At 40.6% G+C, this 18,980-nt stretch overlaps 1 protein-coding gene across 1 annotated transcript in view; it reads left to right on the forward strand.

Annotated features, from left to right (window-relative positions):
* dbt (dihydrolipoamide branched chain transacylase E2) overlaps positions 1–12,796 on the forward strand; it is a 59,302-nt gene extending 46,506 nt beyond the window's left edge. The window contains exon 11 of the mRNA XM_062452676.1: positions 12,628–12,796. Within this exon, the coding sequence (XP_062308660.1) occupies positions 12,628–12,795 (168 nt within the window). The 3' untranslated portion in view covers position 12,796. The remainder of the gene's footprint in view (positions 1–12,627) is intronic.
* Positions 12,797–18,980: the final 6,184 nt, after the last annotated feature.

An 18,980-nucleotide genomic window follows, 5' to 3' on the forward strand; every position in this document is an offset into this window, starting at 1 on the left:
ACACTCTTTTTGCTTGTGTGCTTGCTTGAAACATTTTAAACACTGTCCTCTGGATTTACATTATCATCATCAACCTCATCATTGTCAACCTTATTTCCATGCTGTTCAGAATCTGTTACCCACATTTTCACATTGGAAACTAGAGAGGGTAAAATTTCTGGGGAAATTGTAGGGTGTGCTTGCTTGCGTCGGTTGCAGATGGGTCCGTCCCCAAAAGTTTTTCCCTTCAATGATATTTTCAAGCATTTAGCCTTACTCATCTTGCATTAATTCTAGTGCTGTCAGTTAAACGCGTTATTTAACGGCGTTAACGCAAACCCATTTTAACGGCGTCAATTATTTTATCGCGAGATTAACGTTCTTTTTGGCCTGGCAAACTTTGTAGTTTTTTTCACATGCTGTTGCAACAACTGACGTTAGAAAAACTACAACACCACACCGGATCTAGCTAGACCGGAAACAAAACAAAAGGCACACCGCACACACTTGTTTGGGCTTGCGAGCCGGCTAAAGAGTAGTAGGCTAACGTTACGTTTTGAGTGGATGGCGAGCGTGAGACGCCGAAATGGATTCCAATAATCTTTTGAATGGAAAATGTACTTTTAAAAAGTTGCCAAATCGTTCCATTGACAAGACCAAAGTGATCTGTGTGTTTTGTCGTTGTGAACTGAGATATCATCGCAGCACGTCCAGTCAGAAATAGCACTTGATGGCCAAGCAAACAGCTGATGCGAATTCTCTGCCCCCTCGTCTAAGCCAGGCGATTGCAATGTTGTTTTCAATTAAAAAAAAAAACATTTGCATCCACTTTTCCATGTTGATAAGAGCATTACAATGAGAAAAAATAATGGGACAAAAGAGACATTTAGTATAGATAAAAATGTGCGATTAATTGCGAGTTAACTATGACATTAATGCGATTAATCGCGATTAAATAATTTAATCGTTTGACAGCACTAATTAATTCTTTAAGAACCCCCTTTGAAACAAGCTGAACCCCCTTTGAAACAAGCTATTGTAACAACGTTGTCACCCGCAGTATTTCAGATGGAATCGCAATTCAAACAGTACCATCTGCTAACTCAAAATATGCCCCCCAAAACGTAAATAAGCTTGACATTTATTTAGGGGGAAATGGCTAGTTCAAAAGAAGTTTAAAGGAAGCGATCTTTGTCAGTAGCTAACAATGCCAAATGCGACCATTTGGCCTCAGTCTAGAGCCCTGCATGGAGAAGCTGACCCCGGTAAATTGTGCTACGCGCAAGCTAGCTGCTGTTGCTAGCCAAACTTCACTGAGGGGATTGTTTGAATGCGCCGGAAATGAGAAACGTTTCTTTTGACAAAGTTTAGGCTGTGGCATTGAAGACAGCGACGCACCACACAAGCTTGAGTTTAAATACATGATTTAATGTGACATTACTTACTGTACATGCAAGTCTTGATTTGCATGTATGATGCTTGCTAGTACCCCACGGCACGATACGATACTCGCTGTGCAACAGCACATCTATGCTCGTCGTATCCATGCCGTCGTTGCTAACGTGTGCTGAGATTGTGACGTTGGCACTGGGTTCCCTTTGTGGACACAAGGAACTTTTTGCTATAAAAACATTGTAACCTCTTAAACCGTGCAACGGAACGTTAATCCCAATAGAAGCAACACCAAGACGAACATTTTGACACTGACGTTGTGTATGTAGTCCAAATACTGAGGGATCCTTAGGGGTGGGAAAATAATAATAATAATAATATATATGCAGGGCTCAACATTAACATTTTTTGGCACTTGCCAAAGTGCCAAAGTGCCAGTTGTAATTTATCATTGTTACAACAAAACCAAAGACTTATAAGTTGTGTTATTCTGTTAACATGTTTAACCATTTATTAAACACATTGTGGATATAAAAAGAACAAAAATTAAATCACATTTCTAGTGATAAAAAATATAAAGGTAATAATCAGCAAAACAATTGACTTTTAACCTCAAACATGACGTGCTCTCTTCCCTGCTGACAGCCATCTCTGCACAACTCTGTCTGGCTGAAACTGAAACCTCTGGTCCCTCAATGCTAATATATAAAAGCTTCCATAGCATTTCATCAGTATGATACTAAGTACCCAAGTCGACACCATTCTTCTGCTGCAGTTCAATAGCCTGGGGGAACGAGGCGAACGGCTGGCCCGTCTTAATTACGTGATATGCCGTTGTTATAAGTCGTGCAATAACACGATGGGCATCTACATTTAAGTTCCTGACCAGCATGGTCAACGGCCTGGAAGATGGATTGTCAACCATCCGCTTAGCTGTCACGCAAACCAGGTGCTGTCTGCTAGCATGGCTGGTCGGAAATTGTCGTTGCCTGTGTAAAAAGATCCACTTTTGTCTGCTTTAGACGGGAACATACGACAGACGACACAGTGCATCTTCTTTCCTTAAAAAAAGTTGCTTCCGTTTGAGCTCGTAGCTCTACTTTGCTGCCATCTACACTTTATTGTCTCGCGCCAGTCTCGTGCCAGTTGTTAAATGTATTGAGATTAGAGAATTACAATTTGACAACCACTCGTCACTCACTACTCAACTCGTGATTTGCCAACTGTGCGCCCCACGAGCTCCAACGTTATTTATGCATTTAGCAGATAGCAAAACATATGAAGGATGTTAACTTTTACAATGCGATTTTTTTTTTTCAATCAATAATTTGCAGTGGCCCGATCGGGCCAGTGAGTTGCTAGTTTAACTGTCCCGACGTTACTTTTGACTGGCCCCGGGCCATCGTTATTGTCGAGCCCCATTATGTGAGAGAACAATGGTTGTGCTCGCCGAAGGCGTGAGCACACCCAATAAGATCATTATTACAGAAATGTTTTGCTTGGAACCATACTTTATGCTTTTCCCTTTCATCATCATTTACATTACATTGTAATTTCATCATCAGGTAGCAAACCCATTAACGAACCATGAATACAGTTTGCTTCATCACACAATTTTACCAGATCATCAAGAGCACATTTTACCTCTGATTTATTATCACCTTTTTGTTTAAGCTCTTGTATCTTTTTCCTCAAATTGTTATCCTTATTTAGCTTAGCTTTCCTGTCACTCTGTAACCTTTCCAGCCTTTCAATAAGTGCTTTAGCAGTTAATTTCACAACCCGTTTTTCCCTTTTGTTCTTTTGTGTATCACAGTCATTCGCGCTAATGTTCGTTTCAGCCGACTGCGCAATAGCCTCAGGCCTGTCCACGATTTCACGCGTACCCATTGTTTAGTTCAATCCAGTAGTTCACAAAGTCAATTGTCATTTGCCTTTGACCACCAATGCATTTGGATTTATGACTAGTGTTCACACAAAAAAAAATGGCCATTGATAGTGTAGCACTACTCATACCTAGGGTGACCAGACGTCCGGACAGTCCGGTTTTCCAGCCTTTTGTCCGGGCCGCTGTTGTGTCCTCCTTTTCGCCCTTTTGTCCTTTTTGACCCTTCCTACCCACCGTCGCAATTTACCACTCGTGTAGGCTTTCAGATGCCAAAAAGAAAGACCTCCTTCAAACCTACGTGGAGTTCAGAACTCCACTTTGCCACTAAGAGCAGCAAAGATCAATATCATGCCTTCTGTAAACTCTGTCGCATTGATATAGACGTGAGTAGTAGGGGGAAAGGGGCATGCTTGCGCTACCCAACGGCACAAGGATAATGCTAGTTATGCCAGGCACTCTTCCTTAACACAATTTTTTGCTACGAACACAACAACAGCGGATGATAAAACAACCGCTGCTGAGCTGACCAAATTATATATTTTAATTTCTATTACAATTGAAATGGTTTGGGGAATGGTACTGTCTTATTTTCTTATTTATCTTTTGACTAAACTTGTCTCACCTAAGACAACAGAAAATCTGCACTTGTATTGAAGTATTTAATTTGTATTCAAACTACAACTGTTGACTACTAAAATGACAAATTGATTAAGACTCCCCCCAGGCCCGGCGCCAGGCATTGATTTGCGGGGGGGCCATATGTTGCTTTGGGGTGGGCACGTTTTTATTTATTTATTTATTTTTTTTACAGCCTATGGTAGCATAGTACATTTAGTCATTTAGTAGGTCAACTTTTCACCTATAATCCAACTCCGGCACAAAAAGGTGACAAACTTAAACGTATTATTTAGAATCTCACAAGCTAATAAATAGGCCAGCTGAGCAGGTTGCCTACCCAACGAATAATACAGCAACAATAATTGTATAATTTGATTTATTTAATGTCTTCATTTTCAAACAAAAACTGATGACCGAAACGGAGCGCAGCACAGCAGCGCAGCATCCAGCAACCACGAAAAGGGCCTACCAACAGCTATAGGCCCTATGTTGAAAAGTATTTTTTTTGTATTCAGTGCCGTATTAGAATATAGTTAGAATATAATTTATTGTTTTGTATATCCATATTGAAGGTCCTAACATGTACAAAGTCATCTGTTTAAAAATAAATTTGTAAAGCGTTTATTCAGATTATGGTGTAGTAGCCTTCGTTATTTGTAGAGAATGTAGAAATCTGAGCAATAGCCCGATGGTGGGCCTTCAGCAAGCCGCAGCCATCGGGGCCAGTAGCGGACGTCTGTCGGTAAAGAGTAGGCTGCCACTGGTGGGCCGCTGGTAAAACGATTAGAAAAATATCAGCCAGCCTGTCGGTCACATGCTAGCTGGGTAGCCTACAACAGAATTTCAGAAAACATTGCTTTGCATTACACGTTTGTTTTTCCAAGAAACAACAAACACATAGGCCTACAACCAACAATTTAGCCTAGTCCATATAGGGCCGGCAGGCTGGATAAAACCAGATAACTCACCATTAGTAGAGTGGGAGACGACGATTGGCCGCCGAGTTAAATCTGCGTAGGACAGTGTCCCGCCATTCACTCCTGAACTTCCTTGTCAAGTCCTTCTCGAAAGCTAGCAATATCAGGTTGGCCTTTCGTTTGTGGAACATCGACTGTCTGTGATCTGAGAAAACATTCTTTAAAGTGGAGAAGGAATTCTCACAGAGGGCCGTGCTTGCCCCAAAAGTTAGTGCATGTTTCAGAGCAGTTATGACGCTTGGCTTGCTTTAAGACAGCCGGGCTGCAGGCAACGCCGGCGCTGCATGAAGTCGAACGCACCTATTGTTTTCCGAGAGGATACCATGGGAGTGCCTACAGTGTTTTCCCATGGGGTACTTTTCCTCTGTGAGTAAGTTCCAGAACTGTGCATGAGCTCTGGACTTCAGCTGAATGTCGGCTTGTAGTGTCAAAATCTCATCTTCCACTTCAGAAGAGTTCAGGTGAAACAGTGTTGCAATTTTTGATGCGAGTGAATCAACCTCAGCATCTTCCCGAAAAGGATAGCACATGAATGTAGCGACTGGCTCGAGCAAAGAAAAGTCTTGAAAGCGTTTGTGAAACTCTGACAGACAATTGTCAATCTGCTCTGTGTAGCGTACACTGTCAAGTTGCACACAGGCCTTCCCTTGCAACTCCAGCTCTGACGCCAGGTTCTGGAAGTTTGCCAAATCATGGCACTGCAGCTTTGAGGAGAGATGTTGCATCTTTCGTTTGAAAGCATTAACTGAGCTGATCATATTGATCACTGTTTTGTCTTTTCCTTGCAGCTCTAGATTAAGGTCATTCAACATGTTTGTCAGATCTGTTAAAAATGCCAAGTCTAACAGCCACTGACTGTCCAACTGACTGTCCAACAATTTAGCCTAGTCTGCATTTCCCGTTACATGGAAAAACTCCTTAATCTCCAGACAGAGCTCTCGGAATCTTTGCAGGAATTTCCCTCGACTAAGCCATCTCACGTCAGTGTGTAGCAACAACTCAGTGTTCGCAGTCAGCCTTCTCCAGATGTTCACGGAATAGCCGTCTTTGGAGAGACGCTTGCTGATGGATTATGCAGTGGTAATTCAGGAAGTCCGGGAAACGTCGTCCTGCCTGCACTTGGCAATAAATCCATTCAAGCGGCCAACCATTGCGGGTGCTCCATCCGTAGTGATGGACACCAATTTGTACACCGGGAGCTGGGTTTTCTCGATAAAGTTTTTGAACGACTGAAATATGTCCTCTCTTCGCGTCTGTTCTTTCATGTGCAGTACTGTTAATAGCTCCTCTTTTGCAGTGATTTCAGTAAACACCATACGAATGAAAATGCACATCTGCGCTGTCACTCACGTCCGTAGATTCGTCCAACTGCAGTGAGAAACACTCGCAATCTGCGATGTCCTTTCAAAGTTGCTGGGTCAAATCCTCGGCCATGGCTTCACTGCGCCGTGTAACTGTACGTCTTGACAGCTGGAGAGCTTTGATCGAAGATAATATTTCTGCCTTGTTTTATAAAGTCTCGGAACAATGAGTCAACTGCTTCAACAAATGCCTCTTTTACCATCTCTCCGTCTTGGAAGGGCTTCTTGTTATTAACGATGAGGTGACTCACCCGGAACGATGCTTCGGTGGCGGCTTTTGCTTTTGAAGTATGTTGTGAGAAAAGTGACTGCTGTCCGGACAACTGGCATTTAAGTTCCTTCACTTTTCTATTAACTCGCTTTTCTGCGGGAAGTCAGTGTCGTATTTTCTATGAACAGTCCGAAAATGTCGCTCCACATTTCCCTTCTTTGGTATTGCGATGCTAGACTGGCCGATGAGGCAAACGCACTTCGAAAATGTCATTGTGAGAAAAAGGTGGTCTCCCATTCCGTATGAAAGTGATACGTTTTTGTCTTCTTACTTGGTCCAGCTTCCCCACTCATTTTTATACCCTTTCTTACAGTAAGTTTAAGAGAAAAAACCGAGGGCTAAAAATTGGAGGTAACTCGCTAGCTAGCTTGTCAGTTTTTCTGACACTTAGGTCACTGCGCATGCACTTTGCGTAAGTGCATGCGCACGTGTCAGAAAAAGTCAGATGTCATCTGACTGGCTGCCCTGTATATCAGTCAAGTGACGGGATGGATGATAGGCTGACGTCTATTTTTTTTATGTCATGCGATCTACCCACAGTACCTTTGAGATCGACTGGTAGATCGCGATTGACGTATTGAGCTCCCCTGGTCTATGGCTAGTAAACTAGCTGACGCACTCTTTTCTAACTTACACCGCTTTGTAGCTGGCTGTAGAAATCAGCGTTTGATGGCCATTTATTGTTCACACTGTTCTTCCAATGAACTTGCAAGTCCATGTGTCCATTAAGCTCCAAACAAACAAACATTTTACATCCACTTGAGCGTTTAACGTGTGTAGCGATTTGAAGCGGTCAAAAACTATTTGTGCTCCTCCCATAACAGCACCCCCTGTTACCTGTTGAAAGGTTCCTACTTAAATAGGAATCCCTCCTAAGCACACTAGTGACACCAGTGGACAAATTGTGTCCTACACCCAAAACCTATGAAAATGGCTTACACTAGCTGTCCAGAATAATGTTATACATGCTCAAATTTTAAATTACATGTTTTAATCCATTTATCACGACGTTCAGGTTTTTTTGGGACATTGTACTGGCCTTAACGACTGGACTGGCGACAATGTTGCCAGAGTAACTTAAATTGGCAACATTGGACAAGCAGCTAATGCTGCAGGGGCTCTACATAAAAGTTGTGGACAAGAAAAGTGGAATAGCCACGTATGGAAATGGCTTCGGTGTGAGGTAGAAGACTATGAGAACATCGATCACCCGAAAACAATTTGCAAACATCACCGTTCAGGGCTTGTTTTATAAAAGGTTTGGCGTGAGATTACCATACATGTAATGTATGGCGAGAGCCCTGACCATTCATATCCTTTATGGTTTGCCGCAGACTGCAAATGCAATACCTAGCGTGACCATAATTTTAAGAGCGCCATGAAGCGTGTTGAATCCACTCTTCTATTTCTTATAAATCATGTTTAAGTCAAGATTTATATTTTTTGAGCTCTACAAATGAACTCAAATGATTGACATTAATGCTCTGTTGTCATAAGTAGGCTACAGCCTTAGATATTGTAGGCATTGTTATGCATTGTTATGCATTGTTATTGAAAATGGTATTGAGTACCGTGAAATTTCACTGGTATTGACCTATCGCGAAAGCCATGCCCCAAAACGGCTTTGACCAATCCTACCTTAGCTACCGGTCACTACTTGAAGAAGCTCCGCCAAGCTTTCAGTCGTTAAGGCTCAAAATGACATACGGAACATTCAAATCCGATAGCAAGTACCCCAGGAGTTTAGAGGGGAGAGACAATTGTCCCCTTTCCACAGCCCAAAATCTAAGAGTAAAACAGTATGGTATCCCTCATTGTCAGCTTAATATCCTAAAAATCAACAAACATACTTTTGTCTGTTTCAACGTAGGCCTACTGTGTTGCTATTGTACTCTCTCTGAAGCCTTACGCTAGCTAGCTATTAAATATAAGATTACATTCGCAAAACTTGATTTAAAAGTGGTTACTATTTATTAGTATGATTAGGCCTACTTCTAATATCTTAATAGTAGCTAGCTTGTAGAGCTACAATTACCAACAAACTAAAATAACCGCTGTAAAGTTAAGCTAGATAGAGCTAGAGGCCACGTAGGTACAGAAACTAAGGTAATGTTGTCAACTGACGCTGTATCTAGCCACTACTACTAGTATGATAATATTATCAGTAGTTAATCATACTAGTAAGTATCATTTCAAATCCAATTTTGTGAAATATGATCTCACATCTAACATAGCGTTAGCTCTAGCTAGACCATAACAGATTACTTGCCAGCTACACTCCAAAAGTACGTATTTAGCTTTAGTAACTGGGTTTGTGCTGTAAATTTCACAAAATTCGCCTACTTTAATTCGGAATCGTAGATTATGAACTTGAACATGACGCCATGACGCCAACATGACGCCAACATGACGCCAACATGACGCCATGACGCCTGCTCCCGAGCAGGTTTAAGCATACAGACCTGTTGTTATGACAGCAAGTCCAGGATGAGCTTTGAAGAACAGAACAATCCAAGATAATGACAAATCGTCAACAATCAAATCCAAAAACTGAGTTAGCGACGTACGGAGAACGGGCCCCAGGACTGCTACTATTCATTGTTATGCCAACTATGCACTGATGGATGATTAGTCAAATAATCAAAACAAGAAAACATGACTTACAGTACATTTAGTATTGTTCCACAAATATTTCTAAACGTAATTATAGTGTGTAAATCAGACGTCTCTTTTTCTACATTTTGTGTAGAATCAAAAAGTAAATGTAATCAGTCTACAAACTGTACCCCATAATGATAAATTGCAAACAAGTGTCCATTAGGGATGGGCACCAGTATTTGAAAATTCAAACGGGTACTAGTATTTGATCGTATATTTTTATAATTTGTTGTGATTCAAGTATATACAGTCAGGGGATTTATTTTAGTTTTATCCCCTGCTGATTTTGTACATTTGCCCACTGACAAAGAAATGATCAGTCTATAATTTTAATGGTAGGTTTGTTTGAACAGTGAGAGACAATAACAACAACAAATCCTGAACATGTCAAAATTGTTATAAATTGATTTGCATTTTAATGAGTGAAATAAGTATTTGACCCCTCTGCAAAACATGACTCAGTACTTGGTGGCAAAACCCTTGTTGGCAATCACAGAGGTCAGACATTTATTGTAGTTGGCCTCCAGGTTTGCACACATCTCAGGAGGGATTTTGTCCCACTCCTCTTTGCAGAACCTCTCCAAGTCATTAAGGTTTCGAGGCTGACTTTGGCAACTCGAACCTTCAGCTCCCTCCACAGATTTTCTATGGGATCAAGGTCTGGAGACTGGCTAGGCCATTCAAGGACCTTAATGTGCTTATTCTTGAGCCACTCCTTTGTTGCCTTGTCTGTGTGTTTTGGATCATTATCATGCTGGAATACCCATCCACAACTCATGTTCAGTGCCCTGGCTGAGGGAAGGAAGTTCTCAACCAAGATTTGCCGGTACATGGCCCCGTCCATCGTCCCTTTAATGTGGTGAAGTTGTCCTGTCCCCATAGCAGAAAAACACCCCCAAAGCATAATGTTTCCACCTCCATGTATGACGATGGGGATGGTGTTCTTGGGGTCATAGAGAGACTTGTTTGCTCTTGTTGGTTAGTCGTAACGGTTTCAAATTCTTGTACTCGCTGTGAAATATTTTACTGTTGATTGTTTTTTCTACAGGTACACTCTTGCACTCTTGTGGGGAGTTTCATGTTGTTCAATTGTAACTTGTTTAACTGCATGCTCTTATGGTTCTTCCCTTTGGCACTTATTTGGTTTTCCACAATGTATGCTTCATGTTTTGGCTGCTCGCAATGTTTGGGGCTATCTCGTTGTTATGATCAGTGACCTATGGTCTTTTGTAAAGCTCTCTCTTGGAAGTCGCTTTGGACAAAAGCGTCTGCTAAATGCATAAATGTAAATTTCATAGGCAGCATTCCTCCTCCTGCAAACACGGCGAGTCGATGCCAAAGAGCTCAATTTTGGTCTCATCTGACCACAACACTTTCACCCAGTTCTCCTCTAAATCATTCAGATGTTCATTGGCAAACTTCAGACGGGCCTGTACATGTGCTTTCGCACACGCGTTACTCAAGTTAGTCTTTTGTTCCCGAGCCCTCAGCATGTAGCTAAAAGTCTAGGAAAGTTGAGGCTACTTTTCGCTAGGTACCTACGAAAATGTCTTAATCTGCTAGACAGGTGGGTTCCCCCTCGTTCTTTTGGTGAGCAGTCTCACAAGCCCAACTTACCCGGCGTCATGGAGCCGACCAGGTAAATAGTTATTTAAGACTTGCATGTACAGTAGGCCTACGTAATGTCACATAATGTATTTGAACTCAAGCTTGTGTGATGTGTCGTTGTATCGTTGCAGCGGTTTAGGATTATATGACAGTAAGTTAGTCTGGTTCAGTACATAAGTGAAGTGAACACCATTTTGCTACCATATACATAGCTATAATTAGCTTTGTTTTGCTCCTAGATTCAGACCTAGCCCCCATTAAATGTGCCTTCTGGGCATAAGAGTGACCAAGGTGAATTGTCTTAGAAATCAAAGACTTTTCTTAATGTAACGCAAAAGTAACTTAACGCCTTACTCTCTACAGCAAGTAACTAACGTAACTAGTTACTTTACAAGAAATGTAACTAGTAACTGTAATTAGTTACTTTAAAAAGTAACGTTACCCAACACTGGTTACCAATTGTTTTCTTGGTGACCATGGTCCCAGCTGCCTTGAGATCATTGACAAGATCTTCCAGTGTATTTCTGGATCATTACAACTCCACAAGGTGAGATCTTGCATGTAGCCCCAGACCGAGGGAGATTGACAGTTCTTTTGTGTTTCTTCGATTTGCGAATAATCACACCAACTGTTGTCACCTTCTCATCAAGCTGCTTGGTGATGGTCTTGTAGCCCATTCCAGTCTTGTGTAGGTCTACAATCTTGTCCCTGACATCCTTGGACCGCTCTTTGGTCTTGGCCATGGTGGAGAGTTTGGAATTTGATTGATTGGTTGCTTCTGTGGACATTTATACTGTGGTCTTTTATACAGGTAACAAACTGAGATTAGGAGCACTCCCTTTAAAAGTGTGCTCCTAATCTCAGCTCGTCACCTATATAAAAGACACCTGGGAGACAAATCTTTCTGATTGAGAGGGGGTCAAATACTTATTTCACTCATTAAAATGCAATTCAATTTATAACAATAGCGTTTGCATGTGTTTTTCTGGATTTTGTTGTTGTTATTCTGTCTCTCATTGTTTAAATAAGCCTACCATTACAATTATAGACTGATCATGTTTTTGTCAGTGGGCAAAGTATAAAATCAGCAGGGGATCAAATAATTTTTTTCCTCAATGTATAGCCAATTAAACTAATATATAAACTAATATAAATTGATATAACTAAATAATATCTTCAAATCAAACTACTCCGTATTTTTATAACTAACCCAGTTTAGACATCACATCTGCGCTGCACATAACCTAATTATTGGGTAACTTGGTATAAATCAAGTCACATTTAATGCAACACTAGAAAGTTAGCTAGGCAGAAGTGGCAAGCGTGCAGCATTAATCCAGTTCTTTCAGGCAAGACAAAGGTTAGCCAATTCAGATTGCTTATCAGGCTGTGTTGAAAAGATTCGTATGTAGCTTCTACCAACAACCTCACACAATAAAATAGTGTTTGTCATACTGCAAGATTATGAAGCATGACAATAACTCCAGGGCATGTGATTCCAATGCTTTAAAGGTTCAAGTTTTACAACACTAGTCGATGCTTGGCAGTGACCATTGTGATGTTATGCCATGGAAATAAACGGTTCTTAAGATGACAATGTCTGCCTTTGGTTTGATCACTCAACATTAATGCACTAAAATGCTTCAGCAATAATTTGAAGGGGACCGGAGATTGAGCCATACAGTGGGCAAGTGAGGAAGGATGTGATACTGATGAGCAATGGGATTGACACCTGTGAAAATTGCACAATAGTTTTCAAATCCAAGTATTAAAGTGTTGAGCCAAAACAAACATTCACTGTCCCAATACTTTTCAATGCACTGTAAAATGCTACCTTATATATAATATTGTGACCTGGTTTTATACCCCTTCTAGATCCTTCCAAGGTTCAACTCAGCAGGTGATGTAGCAAAAGCCCACATCATGAATGTCAGTTGGTCAGCGGACCACCGGATCATTGACGGGGCTACCATGTGTCGCTTCTCTAACCTATGGAGGTCTTACTTGGAGAACCCTTCCACCATGGTCCTTGATTTGAAATGAACGAACCACACCACCACTGATGCCTAGTCATGCAAAAACAGTCACCATGTATGATTGACTGTCTTGTTTGTATCATCAGCTAGGTTGTATGTGTTTCTATACCGCTGTTACCCATATTTCCCTTCATTATATAGTATCATTGATGGCGATACATAACTTGGACCCAGGTCATATTTCAGAATTTATAATAATCATCTGTGTGTGCTCTTAATTTAAGTCCATCTGTTACTGAAGCAATGGCTCAATCCTGAGGACCTAAATGCTGGAAGACAAATGTTAGTATCATATTTCTAAGGAGAATCCAAGAAGCAAATATGTGTGCGTTTGTGTTGTGGAATTGCTCATTGGGTATTGAGATGAGTTATCAACTAAAAATAATGGTCATAGAGCACTCAGTTTAAGGCTAGTTTGGTGTAAGTGCTGTTTCTAGAATGTTCTGTTTTCTTGAAAATTAACATTGTTTTGATGGAACTATAAAGGTATGAATTGAAAAAAAAGGAGGTCCACTTTATTTGTATTTCTGGTTTTATGGGTGGGTGGGTGGGGGGGGGCATTGACCACAGATCACTGTACACAAATAATACTATTAACCTGACTTGCCGTTACAAAATATTATTTACTTCATAGGACCTTTTTCTGGTGCACAATATGCACCCAAAATGTCCAGTAGCACACTGCTGATGTTGAATGACACGTCTTACTGTGATTTGTTGTTTGTTCTGAACACTTTATTGGGTGTGCTCAAGCCTTCGGCGAGAGCACAACCTTTGTTCTCTCACATATATATTTATTATTATTATTTATTTTTGCCCCCCTAAATCTTTGTCAATATTTGGCCTACATAGACAACCTAGGTGTCAAAAGTTTCGTCTTGGTAGCGATTGAGTTGCTTGTATTTTTATTTACGTTCCGTTGCATGGTTTAGGCTGAAGTTAAGTTTTTGTGGCGAAAAGTGAAGCTAACGGTGGCTAATTTGCTAGCCACAGTCACTGACGTTACTAACGTCACTACGTCACGAAAACACGCGTGACTACCTGTAGCAGAACATTCGTTTCGCATCTGTTAACTTGGGGGATAGCTAGGCTAACTATAGCTTTACTGCAAGGCAGCTGCAGAAACGCCACAAGCAAAGAGGCCAGGGTGATAACTATTTACTTATTTTACTTTGTGATGTGAAACACAATTGTAAAATGTAATGTACAATATTAGCTGATATTATTAAGGAAGTAGGCCCACATCTACTTTCGGAAACGGTAGTCTACTATTTCACTGAGGCATTAGCATGACATTAGCCTCTGTTACCCGGGCAACACATACTACAGTGGTCTATGATGCATCTGTTTTCAATCATTAAAATAAACATTCCTCACAAATACATTTTCGTTGTAGGATTTATTATGACATTACATTACAAGTAAATGATTTGTGGGTGAAATTATCATTACCTGTGGTTTCAAACCAGTGTTGCTCACTGCAACGCTGTAGCCTACACGAGACACTACAAAAACATCGACACAGCTGTAGGAAGTCAAACGGCGACAGAACATGTTCGGCACTCCCCTTACTTAAACCAAAAGTCTTTCAATAGGTGAAACTATCTGACTACTAACCTGAACTTCATTGCCACAGCCTAAACTTTGTCAATCTGTTCATGAAAATAATTAATTTCAGCCTAAACCGTACAACGGAACGTTAAATCGAATTCCACCAACGCAATCGCTACCAAGACGAACACAGCAGTAGTCTAGTACTGTACTGTAGTAGAATTTACAGGGGCAGCTTCTCCACACAGGGCTATATCGCATTTTGCGTTGTTACTGACAATGATCGCTACCAGTGAGCTTTTTATGAAGGAGCGATTTTCCACTAAATAAATGTCAAGCTTATTTACGTTTTTGGGGGCATATTTTCAGTTAGCAGATGGTACTGTTTGAATCGCGAGTCTATCTTCTGCCGGTAACGTCGTAGAATAATCTTCAAAGGGGGTTCTTTATTAATGAATGAATGCAATATGAGTAGGCTAAATGCCTGAAAATATCACGAGAAGGGAAAACTTAAAAGGACGTTTAAGTCATAGAGATTAGGTCCATTTTTACACCGGTCTGCCAAATGTATTTGTTTTGATTCAGCTATGAGGCTGCCTCTTGCAGGGGAAATGAGAAGACATCATATTTAATTCTACACTTCACTCGTATTTTGAGTTGTAAATAAGCAGCAAAAAAAGATGCTTTTAAATCTATGTAATCTTTATAAATAATAAGTAGGCCCTATGCATTTTTATATAAAATATACAGACCCCTGTGCAACCGACGCAAGCAAGCACACCCTACAATTTCCCCAGAAATTGTACCCTCTCTAGTATTGTGTTTGTGGTTGTTATCTAAGTAAAAATGCTCAAATTTAAACTATAGATGGCTATTTTCTGAAATGTTGGTACTGTCCATGTGTGACGGTTTACTTCTTGTAGCACTTCAGATTTTTGTCCCTTCCACGTACGATCCCAGGCAACTGAATGATTTGAAGGACACTTTATTTCTGTAACACATTAGTGAGTCACGGTAAGATGACTGGGTGGCTATTCAGGACATCCCACATCACTCCAAACAAGAATGAGCAAAACACATTTACAATAGAACAGAAAATGAGTTATATAGTTGCCTTCGGCAAGGGCACAACCTTTGTTCTCTCATATAAATGTATTTTTTATATTTTATTTTCCCACCCCTAAGGCTCCCTCAATATTTGACCTACATAGACAACGTTGGTGTCAAAATGTTCGTCTTGGTCACAATTACGTTGCTTGTTTTGGGATTTACGTTAGGTTGCACTGTTTAGGAGAATGCAACGTTTTGTGGCAAAAAGTGCCTTGAATGCTAGCTAGTTTGCTAGCCTAACATAACAACGTCAGCACACGTTAGCAATGACGCATAGATACGACATGCTAGAAAGACAGGCAGCGATATCAGCGAGCCCTCAGCATTAAGGTCTTTGCACACTGGGCGCGACACGAATAAACGGCACAAAATTGCGAATAATTCGGATGATTATTTTGGAACATTTATGACGCGCCTTATCATACACATCAAGCACGATTTTTTTGCCGCATAAATTATTCGCGCCACAGATAAAAACAACAATGGACTCAAAATCAAGCGATGATGAGCTGGTGCTTCTTTTAATTAATAGAATCTGAGACAGAAAAAAAACTGAATCTGAAAATAATTTTCCAAAGCCCTTTTTTGTAATGAAGAAGACGATATTGTTATAGTTAGCTAGCTATAACATTAGCTAGCTATAACATTAGCTAGCGTAGTTGGAAGTTTAAACAAATATGTTTTATATTTGAAGCTTGATATACACACACCATCGTCACACTGAAGCTCCTGTGCTATTCCTCTCCATACGTTGTCTTTAAACTCGTTGTCCTTAAACTCGTTGTCCTTGTAGTTTCTTGTAGTCTTTTTTATCATATAAAACCGGGTGCTGAGAAGTAGTTTGATAGTTTGACTATGTGAAGTGATCAACAATATGCGTTTTGATTGGTCAGATGTGTACATGTCGACGCGAAACCTCAGAGAAATCGACCTTGGTTCGAAAAAATTAATGCTGCAAAATCGCTCAGAGAAATAACGTCTGGTGTGAAAGCTTGCATTGACTAGATACAGGTTCGAAAATTATTATTAATTTGCTAATTAATCGCACACAAAAAACACGTCAAGTGTGCAAAGACCTTAAGTACCGTAGCTGAAAATTTAGGAAAGGTGAGACTACTTTTCGCTAGGTACCTAGAGCTAGAAACCTAGCTAAAAGTCTAGGAAAGTTGAGGCTATTTTTCGCTAGGTACCTACCTGGGTTCCCCTTCTTTCTTTTGGTGAGCAGTCCATGAGCCCTACTTACTCAGCGTCATGGAGCCGAGCAGTAAAATACTTATTTAGCACTAGCGTTGTTAGCTACTGTATCCCTGTGTTTGCGCTGTTGCTCAGAAACCCAGATAGCAAACATTATCGGCCCTAAAACGGACTAGGGCCGGTGTCCTTTGGCACAATGGGCCAATACCGGCACGGAACGGCTAAGATTATTTCAGTTAAATTCCCATTAGCTAACATTTCAATTTCATTTAAATGTTAGCTAATGCTCAGTTAGTTCTCAGTAAGGGAAAAAAACTAAGATTGTCTAATCAAAAACTGTTATTATTAATTTACAAGCCAGAAGTGTAAATATATGTTATTATAATTATTTCATTTTTGAGACTGTACAAAGACGAATTTATCTGGAATCATGAAAAAAAAGTACATCAGTAATATATATATATATATTACTGATGTACTTTTTATATATATATATTAGTGCTGTCAAACGCTAAAAATATTTAATCGTGATTAATCGCATTAATGTCATAGTTAACTCGCGATTAATCGCACATTTTTATCTATTCTAAATGTCCCTTGATTTCCTTTTGTCCCATCATTTTTTCTCATTTTAATGCTCTTATCAACATGGAAAAGTGGATCGGATTGCTTACAGGAATCCAAGGGAGTTAAATAGTATCACAATGTGGGAGGATATAGGGACAATTAGCATAGCCTTCGCAAGCACAGAAAAAGGACACTGCATGCTGGATAGTTTTTGTTCAGGTCTTTTAGATAGGGCTCCTTGACGTTCGTTCTATTTTCCTTGTTCAAAGTAGCATGGCATTATACACCTTGGTAATATTGTGATCTCTGACCTACACTAGTGTCACAGGCATTAATAATAATTAGTGCTGTCAAACGATTAAAATATTTAATCGCATTGTCATAGTTAACTCGCAATTAATCGCACATTTATCTATTCTAAATGTCCCTTGATTTTTTTTTGTCACATAATTTTTTCTCATTTTAATGCTCTTATCAACATGGAAAAGTGGATCGGATTGCTTAGTGCAAATGTTTTTTTTAATTGAAAACAACATTGCAATCGCCTGGCTTTGACGAGGGGGCGGAGAATTCGCATCAACTGTGTGCTTGGCCATCAAGTGGTATTTCAAACCAGGCAACTTTTTAAAAGTAAACTTTCCATTCAGAATCTTATTGGCATCCATTTCGGCGTCTCACGCTCGCCATCCACTCAAAACGTAACATTAGCCTACTACTCTTTAGCCGGCTCGCAAACCCAAACAAGTGTGTGCGGCGTGCCTGTTGTTTTGTTTCCGGTCTAGCTAGATCCGGTGTGGTGTTGTAGTTTTTCTAACGTCAGTAGTTGTTGCAACAGCATGTGAAAAAAACGACAACGTTTGCTAGGCCAAAAATAACGTTAATCTCGCGATAAAAAAATTGACGCTGTTAAAATGTTTGCGTTAACGCCGTTAATAACGTGTTTAACTGACAGCACTAATATAAGAAAATTTAGGGCCTATACTATTATGTACATTTAGTCAAAATGATCATATTTCAGGACTATACAGTTCTAAATCACAAATCAAATTGATACAATAAGAGGAAGAAAAACATGTCCCATAGTTTAATGATCCACTTTTCTGAACTAAAACCATTTTCTTTACTAGAAGCATGGAATTAATTAGCTGGTCTCTCAATGCTATTGACACCATCTTCTCGAAGAGAAGCTCGGGTTCAGGGGAACCCAACTGTCCGGATGGGACGTTCGCAGCTGGCTACACGATGGACGCGTGGGAGAATTGGCGTGTTGTGTGTCTAGCGGCGCTTTCCGTGGAGGACGTTGAAGACATCTTCATATTCGGAACCATGATTACAGGCTTTCTGCTGTTTGGAATAGGCGCTGGCTTTGTATATCGGAAAATCAAGGAAACGGCTGCAGCCATCAAAAGGCCCGTTAGGCTGCCCGATATGATTGATGCGGTGGGCAGAGTTGTTGGAGCTCAGACTGTGAACTTACAACGCAGCATTGATTACAACAGGGATACGTTTGCGGCTCTGCAAAGGAAGATGGAGGACATGGAGACCTTCCTGAAGGGTGGACGTGAAAATTGAGTTGCGGCTACTCGTCAAAACAACTACCCCAATCTTATCCACTTTCGGCCCTGTAACCAGCACAGGCCTTGGCCAAGGCCGTCGCTGGAAAACAACTCCACTGGAGAGCGCTGAAGCGAGACTATCTTGCTCCTCCCTTCCCCCCCCACCGACATCTGTGGTTTGGTCTCTGCCCGGGTCATGACCAAGGATGTCTCC

This window comes from Osmerus eperlanus, chromosome 26 (genome assembly GCF_963692335.1).
Source record: "Osmerus eperlanus chromosome 26, fOsmEpe2.1, whole genome shotgun sequence".
NCBI lineage: Eukaryota > Metazoa > Chordata > Actinopteri > Osmeriformes > Osmeridae > Osmerus > Osmerus eperlanus.